The sequence below is a fragment of the Rhineura floridana genome, chromosome 18 (genome assembly GCF_030035675.1).
Source record: "Rhineura floridana isolate rRhiFlo1 chromosome 18, rRhiFlo1.hap2, whole genome shotgun sequence".
Lineage (NCBI taxonomy): Eukaryota > Metazoa > Chordata > Lepidosauria > Squamata > Rhineuridae > Rhineura > Rhineura floridana.
This window is the reverse complement of record NC_084497.1, coordinates 11570049-11588544: the sequence shown is the minus strand read 5'-3', so window position 1 is coordinate 11588544 and position 18496 is coordinate 11570049. Positions and strand designations below refer to the sequence as shown.

The 18496-nt window shown below is 50.5% G+C and overlaps 1 protein-coding gene across 3 annotated transcripts; it reads left to right on the top strand.

Moving 5' to 3' along the window:
• Positions 1 to 1033: 1033 nt before the first annotated feature.
• Positions 1034 to 14824, top strand: LOC133372608 (tetraspanin-33-like). 3 transcript variants are annotated; one of them, XM_061601470.1, is made up of 9 exons: positions 1035 to 2083; positions 2455 to 2617; positions 2910 to 2967; positions 4211 to 4335; positions 5031 to 5105; positions 5803 to 5898; positions 7009 to 7131; positions 12666 to 12827; positions 13817 to 14824. In XM_061601470.1, exons 2-9 carry the CDS (start codon positions 2561 to 2563, stop codon positions 13910 to 13912), a joined length of 792 nt encoding a protein of 263 aa, XP_061457454.1. In that variant the 5' UTR covers positions 1035 to 2083; positions 2455 to 2560; the 3' UTR covers positions 13913 to 14824. The 3 variants fall into 3 exon arrangements, with proteins under 3 accessions (XP_061457455.1, XP_061457454.1, XP_061457453.1); XM_061601471.1 differs by having other exon boundaries at positions 1034 to 2617; positions 2914 to 2967; XM_061601469.1 differs by having other exon boundaries at positions 1035 to 2617.
• The last annotated feature ends 3672 nt before the right edge of the window (positions 14825 to 18496 follow it).

The following is an 18496-nucleotide window of genomic DNA, read 5'->3' as shown; positions in this document are numbered from 1 at the left end:
AGATCCTGAGGGCCCCAGGTGAGGGACCACAGTCTGGGGTTCAGAGAGGGCTGCCTCCTGACGGGGCTCTCTTTCTCTGGCCTTTGTTTCTCTCTTGGCGGTCGGCTGATGGAAGGCTCCACGCACCTTGGCGAAGGACGTGGAGGCCGGCCAGCAGTGCCTGAAGCAGGAAGCTGCCTTGGTCTATCTTGCTCAGTTCTGTCTACACTGACCGGCAGCAGCTGTCCAGGATTTCAGGAGGCGTCTCTCCCAGGCCAGTCTGGAGATGCTGCTGGGGACTGAGCCTGGCCCTTCTGCATGCCAAGCAGGCGCTCCGCCACAGAGCTATGCTGGCCCTGCCCTGTCTTTGCCATGTCCTCAGATGCCAGGACATGCCATCGTGGGCAGAATGTCCCTGCATCGAAACCCGACCCAGCCTGCAGGGCCGTCTTTCGCAGACACGCAGGGCTCTGCTCAACCAAAAGGCAGCTAAATTTAGCACCAGATTTCATCTGTGAGAAGGACTGCGCCCCCCTACCCCACCCCAGCCCACCCCACGTGCTTTGCTGTGTCAGTCCCTGGTAAGCGCTCCTGTCTCTGGGGATCAGGGCTTCCCTTTTCCCTCTGGGATTCAAGGCATGGAGGACCAGAGACAGAAAGACGGTTTCTGGGTCAGCTTCAGAGAGAAACGGGAAGCAACGAGACTTTGAGCAGCCCTTTTCCTGGGCTCCAAGCCAAGTGTTTGTTTCTTGCCCAATCCCACTCCAAAGCAGTTTGCCCTGGGTGGGGGGAGGCCTGCGGGGGGTGTGGGGGTCAGACTTCCTCAGTCCTGGCTCTCTGGGAAGCGGTTGAGCCCTGGGAAGCCTTGTGGTGGGGAAGGCCTGCTTTGCGTGCACAGGAAGCCGCCTGAATCCGGAGTCAGAGCATTGGTCCATTTAGTATTGTCTACACTGATTGGCAGCAGCTCCCAGCAGGCCCTCTCCAGCTAAACAATGGTCCTTCCCCTAAAAACACAGCAAGATCCCAGTCCTCACTGTTCTAAATGAGGCATCGACTTGAAAAGGAATCGAGGACGCTGCCTGCTTGAGGCCGCCTTCTCCTTCTGCGGGCCACATGGTAGGGGAGGGCGGGGCCAGAGGTAAAAGCAGGCGGAGCAACGCATGCACATTTTTACCTGTGTGCACTAGGCTTGTACGCACCCCGCAACCATCGAGGCGACGTCCGAGTGAACGGAGACCCCTTCCCAGCCCGGCAAAAAGGGGGGGTGCAAAGCAGCGCCAGTGAGGGGTGTGACCCGTTTGGCCCCCAGGCTTGAGGTTCCCTACCCATGCTTTAAATAACTGATGCACCCTCCCCTGAAGAAGGCACCCCAATAGTCCCGGGACTCTTAACCGCGCAGGGGAGAGCCCGTCTGAAGCGCCTGCGCCGTCCGCCTTCCGCTGACGGGCGGGCAAAGCTTCTCAGGCGCGGGCACGCCGCTCACACAGCCGTGCGCACGCCGCTCACACAGCCGCGAGCACATCCTTCCGGGTTGCCTCTCCCAGGCCGCGCAGCAACAGCGCCTCCTAGCGCTCGCCCGCTTGGCACAAGATCGCTAGTCCGCGCTTGCGTTTCGCGTCTGGCAGCTTCACGCGGGATGACTGCGAACCCCGAAGGGGGAAAGGGGGAGAAACGTCCTTCCGATTGGTTCACCCCGCACCGTTCAGCGCGTTTCCACGTCACTTCTTTTCTTTAAAAAAAAACCCGACGACGACAAAGTCGCGCAGCGGGCGGCAGAGAGCGTCAACCACTTTCATTGCGACGGTATCCCTCGTCTGGAGGAGCTGACCTAAGTCTGTGGGGGTCCCAACCCGGCGGGGCTGTTGCGGAATAAATGCGTGCCCACCCGCAACGGTTCATAGAATCCTAAAAGAGGTCGAGTGGGAAGGGACCCATAAGGCCACCGAGTCCAACCCCCTGCTCAACGCAGGAATCCAGCTTGAACTGTCCCCAGCAGGAGGCTGTCCAGCTGCGACTTGAACGCCTCCAGGGTTGGAGAGCCCACCACCCCCTGAGGTCACTGGCGCTGAAAAGCTGGCGTGCGCTCTCATGTGCTTGAAGTGATGTGAGAATCTGACCACACTGCCTAAGATGTTTTCAGCTATCGCTTAAGAGCGAGGAAAACTGGCTGGCTGAGCGGCAAAGATCCCTCCCAGCTCTCTCCTTTAGCCAGGCGGCCAGAGGGGTCAAGGGGAGAGGAGAGGAGGGGAGGGGGTTGACCGTCCTGCCCCTAGCTGAGCAGACTGCGCCCTCCCCCGCGCCCTCCGGCAGATGAGGAGGGCCCTGCCTGAACCGCCTTACGCTGCCAGGCTGGGATCAAGCCGGAACTTGCCTGGGACGACGCGCCATGTGCAGGCAGGCAGCATGCCTGGCCTCTCCCTTCCTGCTCTGCGGCCCTTGCCACACCTGGCTGCTCCTTTTCCCCTCCCCTTGCAGCCGGAGCAAGCCATGGGGGCGAACATAGCGCCCCCCAGCCCCGCATGAACGGCCAGCCGGGAGCTTGCCGGACAGCCTCTGCTCTGAGCGGGCAGACGGGCGAGCCATGCGCACCAACCAGGTCATCAAATACACCCTCTTTGCCTCTTGCTACCTCTTCTGGGTGAGTCTGTCGAAAGCACCGGAGCCCCGTTCTTTGGCAAGGCTGGCGTGTGCTGCTGCTTTAGCAGGGAAACGCCAAAAGGTTGCGCCGCCCTGCTTGTGGTCTCCGGAGTTCCTTGGGATGCGGCTGCGTGCCAGGCTGCCTTGCCAAGGCCGCCCCGAGGCGACGGGGATGGCAGGGAGAGCTGTGCTCCCTTGGCAAAGCCCAGGCCCGCCTTGCCCACGGAGCAGGGCAGGGTGTCATTTGGCCAAAGCGGGTGCAGGAACGGTGTGTGCTTCGCCCCCCCCCCCAGGTAGCGAGCGGACTCATGCTGGCCGTCGGGACCTACGCCAGGCTCTCCAAGGAAGCGGGTGAGTAGCAAGGTTCCTGTGGCAAGCCGCCTCGCTGCCCGCACCAGCAAGGCGGAGGGCAGACTGCCAGGCCAGGGCGGTGAGCAACGGGGGGGGGGGGAGGATGGAGAAGCTCCTGCATCCTAAACTCTTGGGCGGGAGGGGGCTAAACTTCACCTGGGTCCCGAACCGACCTGAGAACAACTTGCTTTGGGCTTTTCCTGGGGTTTAATTTTTTTGTTTGAAAGCATGTTTGGCCCATCGAAGTCAATTCAGCCCCTCAGAATTCTGAGTTGTTGTGCAGGCGTGTGTGCGTGCCTGTTGTAAGATGTGCAGATTTTTAAAATTTTTTAAAAAAATTGCTGCCTGTTCTATCTTCTTAGCAATGAATTTAAGTTGAGAGAGGGTTCATCAGGGCTCAGTTGTGGAAAAGCAAAGACAACCCTGTTGGAGGGAAAGAAAAAAAAATCCAAAATACATGTTAGAATAAATAATAGTATAGCAAAAGACATATAGTACAGCATCTGAGCATGAGTGAGGTGCATAACCTGGATTGATTGCTTAGCACCTGAGGCGGAGCAGCCGGGTAAGTCTAGCAGCTCAGGTTTTGACTAGGCTGTAAATGAAATGACCTGAGCTACTTGTTTTTAGTTGTCTAAACTGTTTGCCTGTTTCACTTGTTTTTAGTTGCATTATTATACTGTTGTGTGATTATATTGGTGAAGAGTGGGTAATAAATCATATATATAAAATAACTAAACAAAGGAGCTCTGCTTTGATCTCCTTGCAATTCGCAGCCTAAAGTGAAATGTTGCTACAGGCTTGCAAAGTGCTTGCTTTGATCTAGGAAGCTCAGGCCTTCCAAAGCGTACCTTTTAAGTAAAGCGCTAAATAACATTTAGAAAGTCACAGGGGAGCCCAAGCTAGTTTCCCTAAAGGTGGGAGGCCAGATTTTGGAGTGGGAGGGAGAACAGCCACTGTTTAGAATTCCTTGTGGTTTTGCTCTGTGGCCTGTTTCTCTCTCTCCCCCCTTCCTCCCTCTGCACCTGATTGTTGTTGTTGTTGCTGTTATTAATTACATTTATATACCACCCCATAGCCAAAGCTGTCTGGGCGGTTTACAGCAATTAAAATCAATAACATCAAACATACAAATTTTAAAACACAAAAAACAATTTAAAAAAACAATTAAAAATTATTGTTAGCTTACTCCTCTTGGCTCCTCTCTAACCTGGGGGGGGGGGTCCTTTCTGGATTTCCCCAGGCGCTGTTGACTCCCTGTTGGCTGATCCCTCCATCATCCTGCTGGCGGTGGGGATCCTGATGTTCAGCATCACCTTTGCTGGGTGCCTGGGGGCCTTGCGCGACATCACCCTGCTACTGAAAATGGTATGGTGAAGGGGCCAGGTCCCCTCTGCTCCGCCCCACGGGCAGCGCTTCCCCCTGCTCTTGCCTTTGGGTGGAAGAGGGCTCATGCTGCGCTTGCCACCACTGGGGGAGGGGGGGGCAGCCGGCCAGCCAATGAGGAATGCCCAGGATGCGGGCCTAGGAGAGGGCGCAGCTCAGTGGGAAAGCATCTGCTCTGCGTGCAGGGGGTCCTAGGGTCAGTCCCCGACGGTATCTCCAGGTAGGGCTGGGAATATCTCCTGCCTTGCCAGTCAGTGTAGACAACACTTAACTAATGGAGCACAGGGTTTGACATAGCCTAAGGCAGCTTCCTATGGTCCTGTGTCAACCACCCTTTTAATCAGAACCTTGAGGACTGGGAATGTACTTTATTTCTAGGGGAAGGACCAGACCTCAGTAGAAGAGGACCTGCTGTGGATCCAGAAGGTCTAGGTCCAACCAGTAACGGGGCTGTCCCTGCCTGTAACCCTGGAGGCCCATTGCTGCCAGCCAGAGCTAGACAGACCAACGTTCTGACTCGGCATGAGGCAACCTTCACCAGCAGGGCACATCTGCTGATGCTGGGTGATGCCAGGGCACAGGTGCAGCTGGCGCATGAGGCAATGGAGAGGGCTGGGTGAGCCATTTGAGTCCTCAGCCAGAGTCTGCCTGCTGACCTTGCCCGTTCTGCCCTCCAGTTCACCTGGCTCCTGCTCGTCATCTTCATTCTGCAAGTGGTGGCTGCTGTCCTGGGCTTCCTCTTCTCCGGCATGGTGAGGAGACTGAAACCAGTGCGCTGCTTGGCACTTTGTGAGGCGGGCTGCCGCTCAGCGGGAGAGCATCTGCCTTGCCCGCAGAAGGCCCCAGGCTCAACCCCTGAGGTCGGCATCTCCAGGGAGGGCTGGGGAAGGAGGACTCCCTGCCTGGAAAGCGGCTGCTGCTGCCAGTTAGTGTAGACAAACCCTAAGCTAAATGGACCAACGGTCGGACTTGGGGTGAGGCAGCCTCCTATTGACGTCAGGCCATTCAGAATCATGAGGGCAGGGATCTTTGGGTTGTAGCCACTGTTAGTCCCATTCAGAGTGGGCTCACTGAGGTGGATGGACAGGATTCACTAGGGTATGTTACTTTCAGTGGGTCTGCTGTGGGTAGAACTTGTTTGGATTCAGCCCATTTATTTTGGGGGGATGCTTTGCATGCAGGGGGTCCCAGGTTCAATCCCTGACGGCATCTCCAGGTAGGGCTATGAGAGAATCCCGCCTGAAATCCTGGGGAGCCACTGCCGGTCAGTGCAGACTATAGTGAGCTAGGTGGGCCAAGCGTCTGATATGGTAAAAGGCAGCTTCCCGCGTTTTCCAACCCAATGAAGCTCTCCTGGGCCCCTCCATGTTTCACAGGGGCCTTCCTTGCTGCTGCTGCTCAGAGTTTGTTGTCTCTCACCCACCCCCACCCTACCCCACCATGTCCCAGGTGATGGAGAAAGCCACGCTGCTGATGGGCCAGGCCATCTCTCACTACCGCAACAACCTTGATTTGCAGAATCTCATTGACTACATCCAGAAGAAGGTAACAGGGTGAGCAGCAGTGGGCTTTCCCCTGGCTTCTGCGGAGAAGCCCACATTCTGGCTCCAGAGCCTTACTGCCAACAACCCTAAACATTTATTTATTGAACTGGTTTCTCTGTCTTCCTGGTCCCAGGTCCCACTGGTCTCTGCTGCAGAAGCTAACTGGAAACTCAGCTGCTTGTTTTGCCTTTCCTAAACCTCTGAAAGGGCTCCTTGTGAAGCTAGCACAGTGCCATACAGTCTGTCAAGTCTGGAATGGTTATGGAGCCCCCTCCCCCCTTGTTGCTAGCCTTCTGGTGTTCTGTGATTTGGCCTCCAACTTTTTTCTGATCAACTTTTTTAAAAATCAAATTAATTGTAGCACCAATCTATACAGTGTGGTTAGGTAAAGGCTTTTCAGGGCTGCTGTCCCTTGAATTAACAGCTTTCTTGTCCAGTGTCTTCCCCTTTTATTGCTTCATGTCAAGCACAGTAGCAACATTAGAAATGTAGAGCCTCTTTAAGGGGCAACAGAAAGAGGCTCTTGAAGGAGTCAGTTCATCATGCTCAACAGGAAGCAATAAAAGGGGCAGGATCTGTAAGGAGGAAACTGCTAACTAATGATGCAGGGAACCTTTTCTGAATAGGGCTTCTTTGTGTATAAACTTTGTAGAGTAGCACCATGTTAAGAGCTAGGGTAGAACAACCATTTTAATACTGCATCCTGTGATTGTAGAGAAGGTACCGAAGTGACCTACTGCGACCCAGTGTGGTGTAGTGGTGAGAGTGTTGGACGGGACCTGGGAGAGCAGGGTTCCAATCCCCACTCAGCCATGAAGCTCGCTGGGTGATCTTGAGCCAGTCTCTGTCTCTTTGTCTAACCACCTTTGAGCTCCTTGGAGGAAAGGTGGGACATAAATGTAATAAATAAATAAATAAATACTGATATGGAAGCAATGGAAAGTGAGGACATGCCCTCTGAGCATTTGAAAGTAGGATCCAGCCAGTGTAGGAGCGGAGGCATCTCTGTGCTTCGAGAGAGCTGTGCTATCTATGCTGAGCTTTGGGGTGGGGGGGATCCCTTTGTATTGGGGTCTTCCTCCCCTGCCCCCTGTTTGTTTCTCTTTCTCAGTTCAAGTGCTGTGGGGTTCACTCCTACAAAGACTGGTCCCAGAATGTTTACTTCGACTGCCAGGATTCCAACCCCAGCCTGGAGCAATGCGCTGTCCCCTTCTCCTGTTGCCTGAAAAAAGAGGTGAAAAGCCCTGCTGCACACAGCATCTAAATAAGTTGTTGTGGAACTCACTGCCACAAGATGAGGTGATGATGCTCATTAGCTGTAAAAGGGAATTCGACAAATTCGTGGAGGCGGTCGAGGTCTCTTTATTTCAAAGTGGAAATTGTAGAGCTGGAAAAAGTTCAGAAAAGGGCAGCTAAATAAATCAAGGGGTGGGGCAACTTCCCTCTGAGGAAAAGTTGCAGCATTTGAGGCTTTTTAGTGTAGAGAAAAGGTGAGTCAGAGGTGACGTGACAGATGTGTATAAAATTATGCATGGCATGGAGAAAGTGGACAGATATTTTTTGCTCCTCGCTCGTAAGACTAGAACTCGTGGACTTCCAATGAAGCTGAATGTTGGAAGATTCAGGACAGCAAGAGAAAGGACTTCTTTGCCCAGCTCAGAGTTAAATTATGGAATTTGCTCCCACAAGAGGCAGTGGTGGCCACCAAATTGGATGTCCTTAAAAGAGGACTAGACAAATTCATGGAGGAAAAGGCTAAGTGGCTACTAATCATGATGGCTAGGCTCTGCTTCCTTAAGCAGAGGCGGGATGCTTCTGTATACAGGTTGCTGGAAACTGCCAGGAGGGGAGAGGCACTGCTGTCATGCTCAGGTCCTGCATGTGGGCTTCCCATAACGGGCATCTGGTTGGCCACTGTGAGAACAGGATGCTGGACTGGATGGGCCACTGACCTGATCCAGCAGGCTCTTCTAATGTTCTTAGGAGATGGTGGTGGAGGAGGAGGAGAGGTCCATCAACTGCTCTTACCCACGATGGCTAAATGGGGCCTCCAGCTTCAGAGGCAGCCTACCTATGAATGCCTGTTGCTGCGAGACCAAAAGAACTTTGGCTTTTTTATCCTGCACTGTGGGATCCATTGGCACATGATTGGCCACTGTGTGGGAATCAGAATGCTGGCCTTGATGGGCCTCCTCTGGCCTGATGCAGAAGCAAGGCTCCCCTTATGTTCTTATTAGGAATGGAGCCTCAGTGTGCAAAGGCAGTCTACCTCCAGCCACCTCCATATCCAGGAGGACATGGAGGACATGCATCTTGTTCTCACAGTGGCCAACCAGATGCTCCACGAGCTAGAGGGAGCCCCAGCTGATGAAGCGTCAAGGCCCCAGCTGACAAAGCATCAAGGCGAGTTCGGCAGCAGGGCGAGGAGGCCAAGGCCCCCCACTCTGCCCATCTGTTCCCTGACCTCAACTAAACCGCAGTCCCCAACCCATTGACGTAATAAACCTTAAACAAAACTATGCAGGTAAGAAGCCAGCAGGGGTGTGGGGGCTTTCCAGTTTTTTGCACTGTCTGCAGCATGTACGACTATCTGCCTGTTGGACAGAAGTCGTGGGTGTGCTCTCAGTGCAATGAGCTCCTGGCTGTCCGGGAACGACTTCATCTCCTTGAGGCCAAGGTGGCTGACCTGGAAAAGCTGAGAGAGGCAGAGAGGTGTGTGGAGGAGGCCATTAGGAACGTTATAGCTGTGTCCCACTCCAAGGATGATAGCTTTTCTGCTATCATGGAGAATGATGGTCTTGGGGAAGGAGAGCATCCAGCTGAGGAAGAGGGAAACGATCCCTTAGAAGGGACCCATTCCTTGGGGGATGAGCAGCTATCCTCTCGTGCCGAGAATATATCTCCAGGGGGTGGAGGGATCCTTGTAGTGGGTGATTCGATCATTAGGAACATAGACAGTGGGGTGTGTGATGGGCGTACAGACTGCAAGGTGTTTTGCCTGCCTGGTGCGAAGGTTGCGGATATCGCCCGTTGTTTAGATAGTTTGGTAGACAGTGCTGGGGAGGAGTCAGTGGTCGTGGTGCACGTTGGCACCAGCAACATGGGGAAATGCAGCCGTGAGGTCCTGAAAGCAAAAATTAGGTTGCTAGGTAGGATGCTGAAAGCCAGGACCTCCAAGGTGGCTTTCTCTGAAATGCTACCGATTCCACGCGCGGGACCAGCCAGACAGGCCCAGCTTTGCAGTCTCAATGCGTGGATGAGACGATGGTGTCGGGTGGAAGGGTTTGGATTTGTTAGGCACTGGGGAACATTTTGGGACAAGCTGGGCCTGTACAAAAGGGATGGGCTCCACTTGAACCAGAATGGAACCAGACTGCTGGCACTTAAAATTAAAAAGGTGGCAGAGCAGCTTTTAAACTGACTGAGGGGGGAAACCCGACAGGAGCCGAGGAAGGTCCGGTTCGGAGTAAACCTCCCCCCTGGGATAAAAACCAAACAAATGATGAAATTTTAAAAGGGGTAGGCCTAGAAGTAGGCATTGTGAGAGCAGGGGCACAGGATATAATTTCAGAAGGGCAAAATTACCACAGGCCAAACCACAAGTGCCAAAGACACTTGAAGAGAGACACCGCTTACAAGTGCCTGTACACTAATGCTAGGAGCCTCCGAACCAAGATGGGAGAACTGGAGTGCTTGGTCTTAGAGAAGAGCATTGATATAGTGAGCATAACGGAGACCTGGTGGAATGGAGAAAACCAGGGGATACGGTTATCCCTGGATATAAACTATATCGGAAGGACAGGGAAGGACGTATTGGTGGCGGAGTCGCTCTATACGTGAAAGAAGGCATTGAATCCAGCAAGCTCGAAACCCCAAAAGAGGCGGACTCCTCCACAGAACCATTGTGGGTGGTGATACCATGCCCCAGGAGGGATTTAATACTGGGAACGATCTATCGTCCCCCTGATCAAAATGCTCAGGGAGACCTGGAGATGAGATATGAAATTGAGGAAGCATCCAAACTAGGAAATGTGGTAGTAATGGGTGACTTCAACTACCCAGACATAGACTGGCCGCATATGTGTTCCAGTCATGACAAAGAAGCAAAATTTCTAGATATTCTAAATGACTATTCCCTAGACCAGTTGGAACGGCAACCCTGGACTTAATCCTCAGTGGGGACCAGGACCTGGTGCGAGATGTAAGTGTTGTCGAACCGATTGGGAGCAGTGACCATAGTGCTATTAAATTAAACATACATGTAAATGGCCAATTGCCAAGAAAATCCAACACGGTCACATTTGACTTCAAAAGAGGAAACTTCACAAAAAGGAGGGGATTGGTAAAAAGAAAGCTGAAAAACAAAGTCCAGAGGGTCACATCACTCGAAAATGCTTAGAAGTTGTTTAAAAACACTATATTAGAAGCGCAACTGGAGTGCATACCACAGATCAGAAAAGGTACCGCTAGGGCCAAGAAGATGCCAGCATGGTTAACGAGCAAAGTCAAGGAAGCTCTTAGAGGCAAAAAGTCTTCCTTCAGAAAATGGAAGTCTTGTCCAAATGAAGAAAATAAAAAAGAACACAAACTCTGGCAAAAGAAATGCAAGAAGACAATAAGGGATGCTAAAAAAGAATTTGAGGAGCACATTGCTAAGAACATAAAAACCAACAACAAAACATTCTATAAATACATTCAAAGCAGGAGACCATCTAGGGAGGCGATTGGACCCTTGGATGATAAGGGAGTCAAAGGTGTACTAAAGAACGATAAGGAGATTGCAGAGAAGCTAAATGAATTCTTTGCATCTGTCTTCACCGTGGAAGAGGTAGGGCAGATCCCTGAACCTGAACTAACATTTGCAGGAAGGGATTCTGAGGAACTGAGACAAATAGTGGTAACGAGAGAGGAAGTTCTAGGCTTAATGGACAATATAAAAACTGACAAATCACCGGGCCCGGATGGCATTCACCCGAGAGTTCTCAAAGAACTCAAATGTGAAATTGCTGATCTGCTAACTAAAATATGTAACTTGTCCCTCGGGTCCTCCTCCGTGCCTGAGGACTGGAAAGTGGCAAACGTAACGCCAATCTTCAAAAAGGGATCCAGAGGGGATCCCGGAAATTACAGGCCAGTTAGCTTAACTTCTGTCCCTGGAAAACTGGTAGAAGGTATTATTAAAGCTAGATTAACTAAGCACATAGAAGAACAAGCTTTGCTGAAGCAGAGCCAGCATGGCTTCTGCAAGGGAAAGTCCTGTCTCAGTAACTTATTAGAATTATTTGAGAGTGTCAACAAGCATATAGATAGAGGTGATCCAGTGGACATAGTGTACTTAGACTTTCAAAAAGCGTTTGACAAGGTACCTCACCAAAGACTTCTGAGGAAGCTTAGCAGTCATGGAATAAGAGGAGAGGTCCTCTTGTGGATAAGGAATTGGTTAAGAAGCAGAAAGCAGAGAGTAGGAATAAACGGACAGTTCTCCCAATGGAGGGCTGTAGAAAGTGGAGTCCCTCAAGGATTGGTATTGGGACCTGTACTTTTCAACTTGTTCATTAATGACCTAGAATTAGGAGTGAGCAGTGAAGTGGCCAAGTTTGCTGACGACACTAAATTGTTCAGGGTTGTTAAAACAAAAAGGGTTTGCGAAGAACTCCAAAAAGACCTCTCCAAACTGAGTGAATGGGCGGAAAAATGGGAAATGCAATTCAATATAAACAAGTGTAAAATTATGCATATTGGAGCAAAAAATCTTAATTTCACATATACGCTCATGGGGTCTGAACTGGCGGTGACCGACCAGGAGAGAGACCTCGGGGTTGTAGTGGACAGCACGATGAAAATGTCGACCCAGTGTGCAGCGGCTGTGAAAAAGGCAAATTCCATGCTAGGGATAATTAGGAAAGGTATTGAAAATAAAACAGCCAATATCATAATGCCGTTGTATAAATCTATGGTGCGGCCACATTTGGAATACTGTGTCCAGTTCTGGTCGCCTCATCTCAAAAAGGATATTCTAGAGTTGGAAAAGGTTCAGAAGAGGGCAACCAGAATGATCAAGGGGATGGAGCGACTCCCTTACGAGGAAAGGTTGCAGCATTTGGGGCTTTTTAGTTTAGAGAAAAGGCGGGTCAGAGGAGACATGATAGAAGTGTATAAAATTATGCATGGCATTGAGAAAGTGGATAGAGAAAAGTTCTTCTCCCTCTCTCATAATACTAGAACTCGTGGACATTCCAAGAAGCTGAATGTTGGAAGATTCAGGACAGACAAAAGGAAGTACTTCTTTACTCAGCGCATAGTTAAACTCTGGAATTTGCTCCCACAAGATGCAGTAATGGCCACCGGCTTGGATGGCTTTAAAAGAAGATTAGAGAAATTCATGGAGGACAGGGCTATCAATGGCTACTAGCCATGATGGCTGTGCTGTGCCACCCTAGTCAGAGGCAGCATGCTTCTGAAAACCAGTTGCCGGAAGCCTCAGGAGGGGAGAGTGTTCTTGCACTCGGGTCCTGCTTGCGGGCTTCCCCCAGGCACCTGGTTGGCCACTGTGAGAACAGGATGCTGGACTATATGGGCCACTGGCCTGATCCAGCAGGCTCTTCTTATGTTCTTATGACAACAGGGGCTGGCCTTTGCATCCATGCCCTGCTTGTGGGCTTCCCATTGAGCCACCCAACTGGCCGCCACTTCACTCGTTGGACTCACATGCTGGTCTGTTGCAAAAGGGCTAATGGGTGCCCCCCCGGTCTCTTTCTCTCCTTGCAGGCCGTTCTAAACACGATGTGTGGTTATGGGACGCAGAGCCTGAAGGCCTGGCAGGCAGAGAACCTCATCTACACAGAGGGCTGCTTGGAGAAGACAGTCCGCTGGGGAAGGAGCAACCTGTTGCTGGTGGCCGGGCTAGCCTTTGGGCTGCTAGTCCTGGAGGTGAGTGGCCATGAGGCTACAGGGTGGGTGGGAGGGAATGGAGTACCCCACCCAGCCTAGACTTTGGGTGGGGTGCTCCAAAGAGCCAAATCAGCACACCAGATTCTGCCCTCCCAAAATTACAGCTGCATCAATGCACCTTGAGGACCCTTCCCCCCCTTGCAAAATAAAAAGCTTCCAGCCACAACGCAGCACCAGCAAAGACTGTTGAATGGCCAATGTGAAGCCATTTTTAAAAAACGGATTGGGGGCACAGTGGAGGCGGAATCCAGGAAATCACAGACTGGTTAGCTTAATGTCTGTTATGGGAAAGAAGAGCCAGTGTGGCCTAGTGGTTAAGGTGTTCAACTACGACCCGGGAGACCACGGTTCGAATCCCCACACAGCCATGAAGCTCACTGGGTGACCTTGGGCCAGTCAGTGCCTCTCAGCCTCATGAAAACCCTCTTCATAGGGTCGCCATAAGTCGGAATCAACTTGAAGGCAGTACATTTACATTTTTTTTATGGGAAGGGATTGTTAAAAGTGGCATTACAAAGCATATAGAAGAACAAGCCTTGCCCAAGCTGAACCAGCACGACTTCATCAAGGGTAAGTCCTCCTGGCTCAATAAGGACTGTTGTCCTTCGGCAGCCCTTAAGTTCTGCTTGTGGGCTTCCCATTGGGCCTTTGGATGCTGGACTGTGATGCTCCCCCCTTTGGCCTCATCCAGCTGCAGGGCGCTTCATATGCATCTTACAAAGCCCCATGTACAAAGGCAGTCTATCTTAGGATACTGGGGAATAACAGGAGGAGAAGGTTGTTGCCCTCATGTCTTGATTGGGAGCTTCCTGCTGGGGCATCTGTCTGGCCACCCTGAGAAATGGGATGCTTGGGGGGGGGCTTTGCAGGGCTCTCTCTTCTGATGTCCTTAAAGAGGGGAGTCCCAGTGAGAGGGGCTGGGCCTGCCTCCCAGTCACGCATGCCCTCGCCCTCTCTTCCCCTTCCAGGTCGTTGTCTTCTCCTTGGCCGTCCTCCTCATTTACCAGATTGATTTCATCATCCAGAAGCGCCGCAGCACGAGGAGGAGCTGCCCAGAGAAGTGAAGATTTGCTCATCTTTGTGGTGCCACAACAAGACTCTTCTGCAAACCGCCGTGGGTGGGAATTCAGTTGCATATGAGCAAATTCCAGCAGATTTGGAGCTCTTCTGCAACAAACCCACCAGCCGTTTCCTCCCCAAAACTGGACGTTCCACAGAGAGGACAATGCATTGGAAAGTGTCGGATGGCGACTGCTTGACACGTCATCTAACCTCCCTGCAAACCAATCAGAACAAATTCTCCATAAACCATTGATGTCCACTTTGTGCAAACAAATCCAGGCAAATGCTCAGGTACCACCAGGCTGTCTTTTGGAGGCCACCTGTGTTGATGCGGCTGCCACAGACAGCCACATGTCTCGCCCCTTCTGGAAAGAGGAAGGGGGATTCAGGAAGAAGGAACGACTGCTGTGAATATTCAGAAGGCCAGCCCCCCCTGCCCCCGCTCCCCAGGCACCAGACACAGCACATTAAAGTTGGGAATGCCTCCACTGAGCAAGAGTTGTGGCCTGAGATATTAGTAGCCATCATATTATGGCTGTATTTGTCTGTGGTGGAACATGGTAGGTCAAGGACCCCACCCACACTGCACAGGGGCTCAGTTGTGATGACTCTGAAAGAAAAGGCATTCTGCACATGACACCTTGTTGTCTGACCGCTTTCCTCTAAACAAACTAAAGGCTGTGAGTAAAGTGATGCATAAAACAAAAGTCAAAGGAGCGTGAAAAGAGGGACCTTCCTCGCAAGGCCGACATTGCAAGTCTCTCAAAGCAGCAATAACCCTTTCCTCTTGAGAGCAACTTGAAGTGGTTTTAGTCATTGTTTGGATGATGCAATGCAAATAATTGCTTTTGCCTATTATTATTGTTGTTCTCTACTGGGTTGTACTCAACTAAAGTAAACTTACTGAAAATTAATGGGCCCAAGTGAGTCATGTTCATTACTTTTACTAGGTCTGTTCTGAGTAGGGGTCTTGTTGGATACCCAACCCATCCTTTTTAAAGGTAAGTTTTCAGCCACTTTCATATTACCAAGGAAAGCAAGATAGAAGGTAAAATAAGCCCATGGTGTCTGCCTTCTTGGCCAGGGAAGTGGGGCAAGATTTGGGGGGTTCCTGCCTAAGTGCCTGGCCCCTCCTGCAAAAGCATCCTCAGGCAGCAGCCCAACAGAATGAAGGCTCCCCATCTGTCAATGGCTACTAGCCACAGTGGTTAGTACCCTCCCATTGGAGGCCGGATGCTTCTGCTTGCTAGTTGCTGGGAATTGCAGGTGGTGAATGTTGCTGCTGTTGCACTCGGGTGGGTCCTGCTTGTGGGGTCCACTTTAGGGCATGTCTGGCTGGCCACTGTGAGAAGAGGAGGCTGGACTAGAGGGGGTCGCTTTGGCTGATCCAGCTGCTGCCGCCACCTCTGCCACAGGCCCTTGTAATGCTCTTCTGTCCCAGCCACGGAGGCTGCTGCCTCAGGTGTGCATCTCCTCACAATACACCATGGTGCACCCTGGAAACTCGCCCCCAGCCAGCCAGCCACAAAACCCTGTCGCTATGGCAATCCACTCCCAGCGGTGCAGGCTGCTGCCTCCCAGGGCTCTCTCTAGTCACCTCCCACTCCAGTGCCAGCGAACCGGCTTGTGCGTTGCCTCTGCTGAGGGTGCCACAGAAGCGAGAAGAAGCCCTTTCCTGGAGGGGAGAGAGCGCTAGGGGTGGGCAACAACATGAGCCTCACGCCGGAGCCCCACCAGGACCTCCTCCGGGGAAAGTGGGGCTCATTCCCCTTCCGGCCATCCAACCTCCTCCGAATCTTCGTCAGCTCAGCTCCTTCAGGTGACTGGAGGGGGGCGGAAAAGCCTGGGGGCCAGAGTGGGCATTGGAGAGGGCCAGCCACTGTGTGGTAGGCAGGCAGGCATCCTGTTGTCTCTCAGTAACCTGACAGGATTTAAAACTATACTTTGATCAAAAAAGAAAGCAAGAAGAGAGTTGCACCAGAGGCACCTCAGTATTTAAAGTAGCAAAGCTTATTTAAACGGGACTTTTAGCCAATTGGTTGGTTACATTTAAGAAAAAAAACCCAGAGGTGGGGGGTGTCCCCAGATATAACCAATGGAAAGCAAAGTCACAGGAACCTAAGTGAGAGTTTTGATTGTAAGGAAACCTGAAAGGATCTCGCCAATTATTATATGTATTGCTCGGAGGACTTCATTCTTTTTTGTATGTAGTGGCTACAGGTGGAAGAATTTGTATTTTCCAGTTTTGCACTTTATGCATATATTCACTAATAGGCAAAAAACCTTGCGGGTTAAGAACGTACCTATAGCCCACAGATATTTCTATCAAACTTTAAAAAGGGGGGAAATTGGGCAGCTATAGTGAATGCACCAGGGAAGCAGGAGACCTGACCTCCTCTCTGAGATATTGGACTGCTCTACAAATTTGTCAAAATGCAAAGACAATTTGGGTTGGTCTTTCACAGTCCAATCCACTTGTTGTGTAGCTTGGAAGAATTTGGTAACATGTGCCTCTGAGCATATGGTGAGTGGTGGCAACACCTGCCATCTCCAAAGATGGGGAATTATATTTTTTGTATGTTTGTTGCTGTTCTTCTTACTTTGCTTCTTTCCTGTGTTTCTACAGAGAATCTAAACTAGAAATTTTTATTTCCCTCATTATTCATCCTAGAAATCTGTGCCAAATTTATTTTTACTAATTTCAACGCCTTTTTATTGGTCAATGTCATATGAGGGTGAAGACAGGCTTTTGTATTTCAAATTGGAGGTTATGTTCTATTTCTATTTTGGGTGCATTAACAGTTGAATCTGAAACTGCAGTCTGATGTAAAATCAGACTGATTACAACATGTTGCTACTTCAGTTACAACTCTAGCTGTTGGAAAAAAGAGGATGCATGTTTTCAGCCTGCTGTTTAAACCATTTTATTTAAAGCAAGGTGGGCATGGTCAATTAAAAACATAGAGCACACCTAGAAATTTACAGTACTAGAATATATTTCACCTCCCACTGTTTTATCTTGTGCAAATTGAGATACTCCTGAGGTCCACTGGAGACTATTCTGCAGAAATCAGTGCCACTATTCCACAATTATGTTTGGAGTTTTTTTAGTGTAAACTTTGCAAAGCGTTGCTGTACTTCACATATTCACAGAAATAGAAACAAAAGAAAATGATTTCCTATAGGAAACTTCACTAAAATTACAAAGTAAATCAGACATATTTAAAGTGACCATCTGAACTATATCTTCTGTCTTAATAATGTTACTTCCTCCCTCCAAAACAAGATCAGCACAGCACATGTCTTCTTTCTATTCTTTGGGCTGATTTCCGGATAGAAAGCCTTGAGGGCCAAATTTGGCCCTCAGATGGACCTGAGGTCCCCCATCCCTAGTCCAACACTGACCCAGGGGAGGGGCTGGGAGGGGAGGAGATTGGGTGGGCGGGCACTGAGCAGAGGTGAAACCCCTTTCCTTTCCAAAAGGAAAACATTGTGAACAGTATCGTTGCTTTTCAGCGTTTCCCTCACCTTTTTATTTTACAGCAGGCACATTTAGCCTCCCACCCAAATTTAAACCAAAGTTGTCCCTGGCCACATCCACACCAGGCCTTTATTCCACTTTAGACAGTCATGGCTTCCCCCAAAGACTCCTGGGAAGTGTAGTTAGTGAAGGGTGCTGAGAGTTCCAATCTGGCCACTGGAGCTCTCTCGGGAAAAGGCGTCTTCTCTCAGCCCCCTTCACAAACTACACTTCCCAGGATTCCTTGGGGGAAGCCATGGCTGTCTGACGTGAAACCAAGGCCAGGTGTGGGTGTGGCCTCCTGATTAGCCAAGCTTCGAGTCTGGCTTTTAGAACGACAGTTGGTCCTTACTGAGAATGCCCGGCATTATCACCGAGTTCTATGCTAAATTTCTTAAATAATTAAAAATCAGCCAGGCATTTTTTTAACTTTTAAACTGCAGAAGATGAAGGTCAGAGTGTGGGGCAAGGTCAGTATTAGGATTACAGGTACTCTGTGAACATGGCTGATTTTTAATGAATTTCAACAGATTATGAGAACTCTCAGAGAAAAAGTCCAAAAGGGCTCTGGGTTTCTCTCTCTTTTTAGACTTGCAACTCTCGATTCTCTCTGACTGTTTTGTGTATCGCCATGAAAATTGAGAGGGTTGTTAAGCAAGCGTTTCTGAGTTCAGGACTATAAGTTTTGTACAGTTTTGTTTTGAAATGAGCTTATTGGATGCATCAGAATGGCAGCGGGGGGTATTTTCAATTTAACATTGCGGAATGTGAAAAATCCACGCTGGCTATACAGTATAATACAGTCACTCTCATGGCTGTATAATACTCACATATGCTTACATGTCCATAATTGTTCATATTTAAATAAGCGTCATTTTTATATCCTTCCTTTGCCATGGTGACGTTGTTTTGGGTTACATTTGCATAAGGATGAGCAGCACACTGGATTGGATCCAGCCAGGTTCTGCCCAGTGTAGGCCCACTGAACGTAATGGGTCTAAGTCAGGGCACTTCTAGACTGGTTCTGTTTGGCAGGTGGGATTCAATCAAAGACCAGCAAGTCCAG